The 13,331-nt window shown below is 40.1% G+C and overlaps 1 protein-coding gene across 3 annotated transcripts in view; it reads left to right on the top strand.

Moving 5' to 3' along the window:
- Positions 1-13,331, top strand: part of map3k4 (mitogen-activated protein kinase kinase kinase 4) — a 211,545-nt gene that overhangs the window by 88,660 nt on the left and 109,554 nt on the right. For all 3 annotated transcript variants that reach the window (XM_060831662.1, XM_060831663.1, XM_060831664.1), the window contains exon 3: positions 4,467-5,845. In XM_060831662.1, the coding sequence (XP_060687645.1) occupies positions 4,467-5,845 (1,379 nt within the window). The remainder of the gene's footprint in view (positions 1-4,466; positions 5,846-13,331) is intronic.

The following is a 13,331-nucleotide window of genomic DNA, read 5'->3' on the forward strand; positions in this document are numbered from 1 at the left end:
ATATTTGTGTGTTGGTAAATGCTTCCTTGTGTAGCATTTTTCGGTGATGGCACTAAGGTGGGTACCTTTATGATGCATGGTGTTGATTGTTTTCTTAATGGAGTAGCAAAATGAGTTTGAGAAGGGATTTAAAATCGTGCTTCAGTTCCTTTTGAATATGTTGGTTTGAAGATGAATCAGATGTTTCACATCAACAATCTTTCTTGGAAAGTGCTAGTTCCATCATCATTGGTCTTGTCAGGTCTGCATAAAAAGATGTGACTGCTTATGTTGAAATGGAGCAATTGCTAGCTTGTCAGAAAGCTCAATTGGTTAAGTGTGCAAACGAGAGCAGATGCAAATTTTGCTGAGTTAGAACTTGTGATGAAAAAGTTGAAAGGCTGAGCACATCTTAAAAAGTAAATTTAAATGTGCGGATGTGTATGCTGAAATTTTCATCTTTAGATGATCCTGAAAACATTTTTTGTGATGTCTCACCTGCCGACCTCATTGAGGAATTTTTCAGTGTAGGTGGTTCATAATTTCTCATGGCAGGGTGCATGGGAAGAATGGGGAAAGTAGCCTTGTGGTTTGGGAAGTCAAACAATGAGTCGTCAAGAGTATAATGAGCATAGAAACTTTTGCACTGGTAGATGTGATGGATATAGCATTTTATTTATCTAAGGTTTAGAAGAAATGTTATGTGTAAGGGGTCTCGAGGTACCATACCTATTGAATGCTATCTACGTAACTAACCCTTGGGACAGTGTACATTCTACAAAATATGTAAATGAAATTAAACTGAGAATAAAAATAGCAGTCTAAAGCAAATTTTGGAGCAAATTAAAATATCAAAACACAGATGGGGACATATAAGCTAACATTTATTGTGTTATTTTACAAAAGGAAATGCCTCTAATGAGAAGTTAGGGGAACCTGGAAGAAGGACACTTTGTATTGTAAACCTTAGGAATGTTAAATTTATTTGCTGTGTGTATCTTTTTAAGTACGTTTGTGAAATATTATTTTTTTAGAAAAGGTTCTGACAGCATTGGAAATAATGGTCTCTTTATGAAATGCTCCAGAGATAATCGAGAGCAGTTGATGCTCATTGGAGCATGCATTTAACTCCTTCACGAAGGGTGCTTGTTTAGGTAGGGATGTGAGTAGATTGGTGTTTGTACTGAAATCTGAAAAGCTAATTAATATTTGAGCAAGGCACACTGACTCATACTTTGATTTAATAGATAATTAGCAGTCTAACAGTCCTGAATCATGGGTAAATGTATGTCATCCCTTTGTTCTTCAGAAATGTCTGCAGTGGCTGAAATAGTTTAGCATATGTTAGCAGCAGGGACAGTTTAAGCAATAATGATTTCTACACCATATCATAGACCTATGATCTATGAAGGCAGCTTCAGTCTTGAGCATGATGGAAGTCAGCCTCTCTGGTTATAGTGGTAGCAAATATTTGTTCACGGCAACTCTGGTACTTAAAGCCAGCCAGCCTGTAGAAATGGAGTCACGAAATCAATGTTTGTTTTAGTTTTCAGTGTGGAGGACATTGTTATCCCAATAATAATGGATAATTCAAAGATTATATAAAAAAGGAGGAACTTAGAACAATCATCATTACCACTAGGGAATAAGTACTGGCAAACTGTTGAGATTGAAGGCAGATAAGTCCTCCAGGGCCTGATAGTCTGCATTCTAGGATCCTAGAGGAACATCGAACATTACTGCGCAATGCAGGCCCTTTGGCCCTCTGTTCCGCCGACCTGTGAAATCAGTCTGAAGCCCATCTAATCTACAATATTCCATTTTCATCCATATATCTATTCAATGACTGTTTAAATGCCCTTAAAGTTGACGAGTCTACTGCTGCCACAGGCAGGTTATTCCACGACCCTACTGGTCTGAGTAAAGAAACTACCTCTGACATCTGTCCTATATTTATCATACCACAATGTAAAGCTATGTCCCCTCGTACTAGCCATCACCATGCAAGGAAGGGGTAGCAGAGATAGTGGACCCTTTGTTTATAATATTCCAACATCCTCTGGGTACCAGAATGGCTTCATTGGATTGGAAAAATGCTAATATAACACCCTTATTCAAAAGGGGGAGGGAGGCACAAGGTATGACGTTACAGAACAGTTTAACATATGGATATAGGTTTGCTCGCGGAGCTAGAAAGTTCGTTTTCAGATGTTTTGTCGCCATACTAGGTAACATCTTCAGTGAGCCTCCAGATGAAGCACTGGTGGTGTAGCCTGCTTTTGTGTTTGTTTGAGTTTCCTTGGTTTGGTGATACTTTTTCCTGTGGTGACATCATTTCCGATAGGAAATTCCAAATTAAATCCCAAACACGCAAATAGAAAGCAGGCTACATGGCCAGTGCTTCATCCGGTGGCTCACTGAAGATGTTACCCAGTACGGTGACGAAATGTCTGAAAACGAACCTTCCAGCTCAGCGAGCAAACCTACGTCCAGAAACTCGACCTGAGCTACAAATGTTCTCATAAGAAAGGTTAATCATATTGGGAAATTTAGAATCCATCATTAAGGAAGTAATAACAAGACACTTAAAAGTCAAAATGCAATCCATTGCAGACAGCGTGGTTTTATGAAGGGTAGGTCATGCTTGATTAAATTGCTGTAGTTCTTTGAAGGTGTAACAAGCAAAGTGGATAATGGGGATTCTGTTGATGTAATAGATTTTGACTTCAAGGTGGTGCTGCGCAAATTGTCAAGACACCAAATTAGATTAGATGGGGTTGGGGATATTTATTACTTGGCGAGAGTGTTGGCTAACGAAGAGTAAGCAGTGAATTGGGTTGAAAAGAAATTGGTGTTTTTCTGGTTGTAACTGTGGGGGTGCCACAGAGTTCGGTCTTGAGCCCATCTATTTACAATCTATTTTAATGACTTGGATGCAGCAATAGAAGTACTATAAACAACTTTGCAGATGACACTAAAATAGGTGGAGAAAATAAGTTGTCGTGAAGAAGTAAAAATTTACAAGTGGGTATGGATTGATTTAGGTGAATGGACAAAATGTGGCAGATGAACTGAAAGGGTGAGGTTATCAGTTTTGGTTGGAGGAATAGAAAGACGACCTGTAATCTAAATGGAGAGAAACTTCAGTAGCAAAAGTGTTAGCATTTAGACAAGCTCTTGTTGCTATCAGTGGCAGTTAACTAACTAATGTGGATTGCATACAAAAGACAGTGCTCTTCCCTTAATCCTGAAAAAGGATACAAAAAAGCATTGTGCTGTACAGGAATCTAGCTGTCTAATAAAAAAGCTTTGATTTCTCCCAAACGACTTTCTTACCTAGTCTTTTGACTTGATAGGGAAATTCCATGTGTCGAGTTACTGTGCTGCAAATGTGATTAGTTGCATGGGAGATGGGTCCTAAAGAAAATGTTGGCATATTCAAATGTAGTGTGGTGCTGGAAATGTGTACAGCAGATCAGGCAGCATCCAAGGAGCAGGAGAATCAACATTTTGGTCAAAAGCCCTTCATCAGGATTCCTAAAATTAAATAGCCATGCTTCATCCTCTGTCTCAGATTCTATTTGCCCAATGTTTGAGAGAGTTTATTGACTGTACTCTATGCTTTAATTTAATAGGAAGAAACTTGGCATCAATCCTGGATATTCCACTAAGAGAGAGATGTTTGAATAGACAGTATATTCCTGTCACAATCTCTTTTAAAATGGATATACTTGGGCATAGAAACTTCCAGCATTTTGTGTCTTGTGTGTGTTTGGAACTTTCACATCAACTTAAGTATTTCCTATGGATTTTTTTTTGAGATGCATTGTAATGTGAATCGATCAGAAATAAGTTCTGTCACTCAGCCTGAAGTTAAGATCTAGAATTCTGGTGTTTGTATATTATGAAATTTATTCAACTGTGTATTATATGTGTATCTGTGAATATAATACAAATACAGTAGCCCAATTTACTTCAAACTACAATATTTGCAGTCACACTGTTTTTTCATTAATATTATTCTCTCTGCTGTTCTGTCAACCTTCGTCCACAGTATCCTCAGCTTTTTATCTAAGCATCTCAAAGGACAGGAAAAGTAAAGCAGAAGCCTTAAGTAATAAGAAATTGTATTTACTCCTTTGTTGATGGTAGATCAATTCAGTTGTGCATGGGCAGTGAGAATACAGTAGCTCAAAACTATGTTCTAGAGTAAAGAAGAGCTTATTGGCTATTGCATGTTTTATCAGGAACGCCATTATCAGAGAAGCAGTTGAGTAGTTAAATGTTAAGGGCATTAGATTCATACTTGCTTTCTTTTCATTTTTAGCTACTGAATGTTGTTGTAGTGGCACTATTACTTGAAAGATGCCTGCTGTAGTATTCTACTGTACTGTTTTACTTTTATTATGCTTAGCCAAGTTCTGGGTGAAACTTGAGTTGGAGCAGTCCCCTTTGCAAATAGTAATCTTTCTTTCTTTACATTTCAGAAAAGGTGACTGTGCCAAAGCAGCTGACATCTAAAGACAAGAACATTGAAAATGTAACTGTAATCAGTGATAAGCATGGGAAGAAACAACGCTCCAATATGCGAACAACAGAAAGAGACCATAAGCAAACAGTGCAATGTGCATTTATGTTAGACCCCATCACTGGGTCATCTGCAAAGAATTCAATTCCTAACAAGCCTTACCTCTGCCTTAGCTGTAGTAACTCCAACTCTCCAGTCTCGGTGCCCGTTAACAGACCGACACGGCAGACTTCTAGAACAGATTGCCCAGCTGACCGCTTGAAATTCTTTGAAACTTTGCGATTACTTCTTAAGCTTACCTCAGTTTCTAAACGAAAGGAGAAGGAGCAGAGGGGTCAGGAAAATACCTCTTATGAATTGAACAGATCAAATGAACTTATTTGGCTGGAGCTACAGGCCTGGCATGCAAGTCGTAGCATAAGTGATCAGGATGTTTACCTATACACTGCACGCCAAGCTGTCCCTGATATTATTGATGAAGTTTTGAACTTCAAAGTAAATTATGGAAATCTCTGTGCTTGCAAAAGGGATGGTTATGTTGACGCTGCTGGAGATGATGAGATTTTTCAACAGAAGACTGAATGTTTTAGGACTTCAGGAACACATGTCTTTGGTCACAGTAATTATCAGGAGCACATCCAGTGTCAGAGAGTTGCATTTGAGCAGGTTAAAAGTATTATGGAGCTGCTAGAGTCTGTGGAAGCACTTTATCCGTCATTGCAGGCCCTTCAGAAAGACTATGAGAGGTATGCTGCAAAGGACTTTCAAAGCAGAGTGCAGGCACTCTGCTTATGGCTAAACATAACTAAAGATCTGAACCAGAAATTGAACTTAATGCGCACAGTCTTGGGCATTGAGAAATTACCAAACATTGGCTGGCCAGTGTTTGAAATTCCATCTCCTCGTCCTTCTGGAGCAAGTGACCCAGATGAGGAAGAGGACAATAGTGACAACTGCTCACAGACTTGCCTGTTGGAAAATGAAGATGCGCGTGGTCATGAAGATGAAATCACCGAGTCAGAATATGACAGAGAATATAGTGCATGTAAGCACAAAGCAGGGATACATGTTCATTTTCAGTCTTTGGATGGTCTCCCAAAGAAATTTGAAAGATCCATGTCTGAAGATGAATCACCATTAATGGGAAATCAGACTGCTGACGGCCCATCTGACACTAGTGTCAACAGAAATTGTCAAACCTCTATTTATAGGCCTTTTGTTGATAAAGCACTGAAACAAATGGGATTACGGAAGCTCATAATGAGACTTCACAAGTTAATGGATGGGTCCCTACAAAGGACTCGAATAGCACTGGAGAAAGATGTTAGTACACTGGAGGTAAGAGCTCTGACTTAGTGGTAACAATGCTGAAATTATGAAGGTTTTAAAACTTTTTTTCAAGACATTAGTCCTATTTTAAATTTGTTTTTGCCTTTTATGACATTATTAAATACCTTTTTAACTAATAATGTTATAAAGTTGTATCTATCAGGACATTATAGACAATGGTGAGTATGAAAGTAAAAATACAAAATATTGATGGTATTAGTATGCCAAACAGCATCTGTAGAGAGAAAAAAAAGTTAACATTTCCGTTCAATGGACTTTTTCTGAGAACTGGAGGACATCAGTAATTTACCAGGATTTCAGAAAGAGCAGAGTCGAGGAGTGTACTGAGAAGAATGAATTAAAAAAAAAGTCTGTGATAGAGCAGGGATGATTAAGTATAGTAAAGGATAATGTTGGCAAAAGGAATGGTAATGATACAAATTGAGGTTTGGAAGTCAAACATGAGAAGAGAAACACCAACTTGAAAGGCACTAACTGAATGTAAAACATATTAAGGCATGTCACTGGAGTGTTGCCAAGACACTAAAGCACTAACATATGTTGCAAAACCAGATGATTAATGTTGATTTTGAGCGAAGTCTTAATGGCGAAGAAAGAGGTAGATAACTTCAGTGACAAAATTCCATACTATGCAATCCTGGCAGCTGAAAAAAATTCTGCCAGTGATAGAACAGTGAAGATTTCTGGTGCACACAGCCAGAATTGAAGGAGCAAAATTTTAGACAATTAAAGGACTAGAAGAGATGGGAAAGGGTAAAGCTGTGGAGGAATTGGAAAATAAGGGTGAAGTGGTATAAAAAGGTTTTACTGAAACACAAGCTGTTGTCAGTTGGATACTGATGCCTGAATGGAATCTGGTGTGCCAATGGTTGCATTAGGCTCACATTTCTTTGATTTTTATTGAATTCATATTTCAGCATCTGCTACGATGGGATTTGAACATGTTCCCAGAACATTAGCCTACAATTCTGGATTACCAAGGACATTACCACTCTGTCACTGACACCTCATATATAATATTCCCTTTTAGCTTTATATCAACAAATCTGGGAAAATTTGTGCAACGTAGTTTTCAATTCTGTGTGAAAAAAAGTTTACTTGCCAAGTACCCACATGTACAAACAATGGTGTTGCTATTATTAAAATGATAGACTTAGGAATTGCAGAGAAACGAGTACAGGTGTAATTTGCATTCTAATTTAAAATGTTAAGTACTTTTTTTATTTGCAATTAAAAAGGTTCTAATTTGTATGCTTGAGAAATAAAGAATTTAATCTTGGGGTGAATGTGATTATGAAAATAAATTGATTGCAAATTCCTCAGGTTTTGTTTCCACCTCTTGAATTATATTTCAAATGATCATATCAGCTATATGACCATAGAGTATACTACAGTAGTATTGCTTGGCAGTTTGCTCTGCATTCCAGGTTATGATGTAGGCCAGGTAAAAATCTTATGATTTTAAAATAAGAGTTCTGCGTTTTCTTAAGAGAATCTATTTTGACAGCACTCTGGCAATAACACTGAAGACTGCTTCAAAACTTGCTACACTCCTTGTCACCCGCTCCAGTATAGCTACAACACTAGCAAGTCCCCAACAATGTGGAAAATTGCCAATGTGTGTCCTGTACATACAAAGCAGGATAAATCCAACCCAGCCAATTATCGCCCCTTCAATCTACTCTTGATCATTAGTAAAGTGATGGAAGATGTCATCAAACAGCATCTGCTTAGCAATAACCTGCTCACTGGTTTGGGTTCTGCCAGAGCCACTCAGCTCCTGACCTAATTACACTGTTGATTCAAACATGGAAAAGGAGTTGAATTCCAGAGGTGAGGTGAGAATGACTGGGCTTGACATCAAGACCGCATTTGACTAAACGTGGCATCAAGGAGTCCTAACAAAACTGTAATCAGTGGAAATCTGGGGGCAAACTCTCAGGTGGTTGGAGTCATACCTGGTGCATTGGAAGAAGATTAAGGTTATTGGAGGTTAGTCGTCTCAGCTCTAGGACATCTCTGTAGCAGTCTGTCAGGGTAGTGTCCTAAGCCCAGCAATCTTCAACTACTTTATCAGTGACCTTCCCACCATCATATCATCAGGAGTTAAAATGTTTTGCACTCTTCCAGACTCCTCTGATACTGAAACAGATCATGTTCATTTGCAACAAAACCTGGATATGGGCTGATAAAATCCAGATGTGGGCTGACAAATATGTGCTGCACAAATGCCAGCATTGACCATCTCCAATAAAAGACAATCTAACCATCACTTCATGACATTTAGTGCTGTTACAATCATTGAATACTCCACTGTCGACATCCTTGGGTTTACTGTTGACCAGAAACTCAACTGGTCCTGCTATGTAAACAGTAGCTACAAATAGGAACAAATTACTGCAGACACTGGAATCTGTGCTGAAGACAATGCTGGAGATCACAGCAGGTCAGACAGCATCCATAGGAAGAGAACAGTGCTTTGAGTCGAGATGACTCTTCATCAGAGCTGAAGTGTGAAGGGGACAGGTTTTATGCTTCAATTTGGAAGGATTGGGGCAGTGGGTGTAGGGTGCTGATGGAGCAAGGATGTTAACAGTTCAGTTTAAATGATTGGAATGTGAGAATGGCAGAACAATGATGTGTCCCTGCCAGACTTGAAAGGATACAAGTAGTTCTCTTATAACGCCATAGTTCGGTTTCCGTGTGATCTTGACTTTTAAGAAAGTCATGCGATATGAGCATCATTTAAACTAATGGGGCCAGAATAGCTTTATAGCCAATACAGGTAAGGAAAGTTCATGTTTAACAAATATTGGTCTAAATTCAGCAATCATGTTATAGCCAATTTGTGTTGTAGAGAGACATACTGTAGAACCGTGCTATAGGAGAACCCTGGTAGTAAGTGGGATGAGGGGAGGGGAGGACATGATAAGCTAGAAGATAAGGAAGAGATATTCACAATTTAAAGGTGTTGAACTCCATATTGAGTCCAGAAGGCAGTAAAGTGCCTAGTCTGAAGGTGAGATGTTGTTCCTCCAGTTAGTGCTGTGATTCACTGGAACACTGCAACATGTGGAGGACAGGCATGTGGTTATGTGAGCAGGACACAGTGTTAAAATGACTGGCTGCATGAAGATCGGGGTTCTTGTGCACAGATCAGAGGTGTCCTGCAAAGTGGCCACCCAGTTTGCATTGGGTTTCTACATTGTAGAGTAGGCCACATTGTGCACAACAAATACAATATACAAGATTGGAGGAGGTGTAGATGAAATGTTACTTCACCTGGAAAGACTGCTTAGGCCCTGGGATAGTGAGCAGGGAGGAGGTGAAGGCCCACGTGTTATATTTTCTGTGGTTACATGGGACGGTGCTATGCAGAGGAGGTATGGTGTTGGTGGTTGTGGAATCAACTAGCATGTCCTGGAGGAAACAATCACTGAGAAATGAAGGCAGGGAGTGAGGGGAAAGATGTGTTTGGTGGTAGTGTTCTGCTAGAGCTTTGAAATGTCGGAGAATGATCTTTGAACATGGAGGCTGTTGGGATGAAAAGTGATGGCAAGAGGAGCCCAATCACATTGTTGTGAGTAATGGCAAGGGCAAGTGCGGAAGCTCAGATGATAGGTTGGATGCATTTAAGGGCCCTGATAACTGGGACCCATGTAAGTGCCCTCCTTTGACTTGGCTGAAGTAAGATGAATTAAAGGAGAATTGTTCAGTGAGAGAACAAGTTCAGCCAGGTGGAGGACAGTGGTGATGGATGGGGATCGTTCAGGCCTCTGGTTGAGGAAGAAGCTGAGAGCTCTGACGATCCTGGTGGGGAATGGAGTTACAGAGGGATTGGGCATCCATGGTGAACAGGAGGCAGTTAAGGCCAGGGAACTGGAAATTGTCAATATAAGGGAGGGCATCAGGAACATCACATGTAGGTAGGCAGGGTCTGTGCAAGTTGAGAGAAGATGGAGCCATGGTAGGAGGAAATGAGCTCAGTGCAGCAGGAGCGATGGGCCTACTGGGGCAGTCTGGTTTGTGGATTTTGGGAAGGAGGTAGAAATGGGCTATCCAGAGTTAGGAAACTACTAGGTTGGAGGCAGTGGGAGAGGGATCTCCAGAGGTAATGAGCCTTTGCAAGATAAAGAACACTGCACCAGACTACAGCAGCACTACCTTTTGTTTGATAACAAAGTTAGGGTTGGATCTAAGACAGCGAAGTGCAGCAATTTCAGAAGGCGACAGGTTCGAGTGGGTGAGAGAAGCAGACAAATTAAGATGACCAATGTCACGTTGGCAGTTCAGAGGCTAGGAATACTTCAGTGTGTAACTTACCACCTGATTCCTAAAAGGGACAAGTAAGGAGTGTGATGGGATACTCTCCACTTGCCTGAATGAGTACAGCTCTAAAAACGCTCTAAGATTGACAACGTCCAGAACAAAACAGTCTGCTTGATTGGCACCATAATAACCACAAGCATTCACTCCCTCCACTACCAGCAGTCAATTGGAACAGTGTATAATATTTAGATGATGCAAGGCGGAGAAATTTGCCAAAGATTGTTAACACTTTCCAAACCCATGTCAGCTTCCATCTTGAAGGAAAGTGGCAGCAGATACATAAGAACAACACCATCTGCAAGTTCCCCTCCAATCCACTCCTCATCCTGACTTGGAAATATATTACCATTTCTTCTCTGTTGCTGAATCAAAATCCTGAGACACTCTCCCTAACAGTATTGTGGGTCTGCTGAGCATGGATTGCAGCGGTTAAAGAAAACACAGCTCACCACCAGGTTTTCAAGGCCATCCAGGGGTTGGCAATTAATGCTAGCCTGCCAGCAATGCCCACATCCCACACAATAAAGGACATTCGTGATTTGGAGGTGCCGGTATTGCACTAGGGTGTACAAAGTTAAAAATCATTCAACACCAAGTCATATAGTCCAACAGGTGAAGGAGCAGTGCTCCAAAATCTAGTGTTCAAAATAAACCTGTTGGACTATAACTTGGTGTTGAGATTTTTAAGAAAATTCATGTTTTTGTCATGCTAACACATAATTAGATTATTTAGTTATACAGCACAGACACACACTCTGTCCAACTGGTCCATACCGACCAGATATCCTAAATAAATCTAGTCCCATTTGGCACACTCAACCCTTTCTATTTATATACTCATTCAGATGTTTTAAATGTTGCAATTGTACCAGCCTGCACCACTTTCTCTGGTAGCTCGTTCTGTATGTACACCACCCTCTGCGTGGAAAGTGTTGGATCTCTTTTTAAATCTTTCCCCTGTTACTTTAAACCTCTGCCCTCGAGTTTTAGATTCCCCCCATCCTGGGAAAAGACCTTGTCTATTTACCCTATTCATACCCCTCGTGATTTTATAAACCTTTAAGGTCGCTCCTCAGTCTCTGCTCCAAGGAAAATAGCTCCAGTATATTCAGCCTCTCCCTATAGTTCAAACCCTCCAACTCTGGCAAAATCCTTGTTACTCTTGTCGAAACAGATACAAGTTTAACAACGTTCTTCCTTTGGCAGGGAGGCCAGAATTGCATGCAGTATTCCAATGGTGGCTTAACTAATGTCCTGTATAGTCACAACATGACCTCCCAATTCCTATCCTCAGCAATCTAGGTTTGTTCAATATATCATTTCAATTGCATGACACAGTGACCTTTTGCTATAAATTGTGTGTGTTATGGTCTTACTCCACAGCTACCTGTTGAAGGAGCAGCGCTCTGAACGCTAGTGCTTCCAAATAAACTTGTGGGACTACATAACTTGGTGTTGTGTGATTTTTAACTTTGTCTACCCCAGTCCAACACCAGTTCATCCACATCATGGCCAAATAATTCAGTAAGAAGGCCTAGCAATCACTTCTCTAGCTTCACAGAGTTTTAGGGTACACCTGATCGGGTCTCAGGGATTTATGCATTTTAAGCCGTTCAGCACCACGTCTTATGTAATATGGACATTTTTCAAGTTGTCACTATTTATTTCCCCACATTCTCTATCTTCCATATCCTTCTGCACAGTAAACACTGATGCAAAATACTCATTTAGTGTCTTCCCCCATCTCCTTGTATTCCATAAATGGGCCATTTGATTCTGCAGGTTTATACCTGTGTTTATACTACACACAAACCCCCTCCCACTGCTCTTTATCCACCCCATTGCTGAATCCTTCTAACTTTTTTCTTCCTCAAGTTTTTAGCAACTCTTGAATGCATGTATGGTGCTCACCTCAATGAGTGGTTGCCAGTTCAATGTTGTAAGCAATCTGGGAAATTTCTTCCCAGTTCTTTTTCGTTTATTGGTACTAAGCTTATGCTAATGGCACCTAATTCTAGGCATCTCGACATAGAAATGTCTGTTACTTTTAAAACTTTTCACTGTCTTCAAGATCTTTTAATAGACCATCCTTCAGTATTTTCTTTTGTAAAAGATAGAGCACCAGCTTGTTCGGTTTTTCCTGATGGGTATGATTTACAGTTTTGATATTCCTGTGAATCTCTTTGCATTCTTTTCAGTACTTCTATTTCTTTTTTATGATATTGAGACTCAAACTGTTCGCCATAATCTTACACCATTAATATAACTTCTCTGCTTTTCATTTCTATCCCTCCATCACCTTGATGTAATGTTTTGAGATTCATTTCAAATGGCAAGTGGCTATTTATCCTAGATAATTTTAGTGGGGTAGTCATGAACATTGAATGAACAATGTTGACTAAGAAACAAATTCAACAATAATAGGAAGGATATTGTTAAACCTAGGTGCAGGAAAGATTAACAAGGATGTTGCTGAGACTGAAGGGTTTGTGTTATTAGGAGGGACTGATTAGGCTGGGGCTTTTCTCCTTGGAGTGTTGGGACACTGAGGGGTGACCTTATGGAGGTTTATAAAATCATGATAGGGTGCTTAGGCAAGGTTGTTTTCCTGGACTGGGGTGTCCAGAACTAGAGGGCATAGGTTTAAGGTGACAGCGAAATGATTTAAAAAGACCTGAGGGATAACTTTCTCATGCAGTGGATGGTGTGTCTATGCTACAAGCTGCCAGAGGAAGTAGTGGAGGCAGGAACAATTACAACTTTAAAAGGCATCTGGGTGGTTGTATGAATAGGAAGGGATATGGGCTTGGTGCTGGCAAATGGGACTAGGTCAGATTGGGATGTTTCATTGGCACAGATGAGTTGGACTGAAGAGTATGTTTGTGTTGTATGACTAATGGGTAATATCTTCAGTTTTGTGCCGTGAATGAACTCTGCCATCAACACTTTTTTTTCATGACTAACATTGTCATAAGTTTAAAGTGAGGACTGCAGATGCTAGATATCAGAGCTGAAAATGTGTTGCTGGAAAAGCGCAGCAGGTCAGGCAGCATCCAAGGAGCAGGAGAATCGACGTTTTGGGCATGAGCCCTTCTTCAGGAATGGCATAGGGTTACATGGCATCATCCAAGATTCGTTAATTGCA

This window comes from Hemiscyllium ocellatum, chromosome 10 (genome assembly GCF_020745735.1).
Source record: "Hemiscyllium ocellatum isolate sHemOce1 chromosome 10, sHemOce1.pat.X.cur, whole genome shotgun sequence".
Classification (NCBI taxonomy): Eukaryota; Metazoa; Chordata; class Chondrichthyes; order Orectolobiformes; family Hemiscylliidae; genus Hemiscyllium; species Hemiscyllium ocellatum.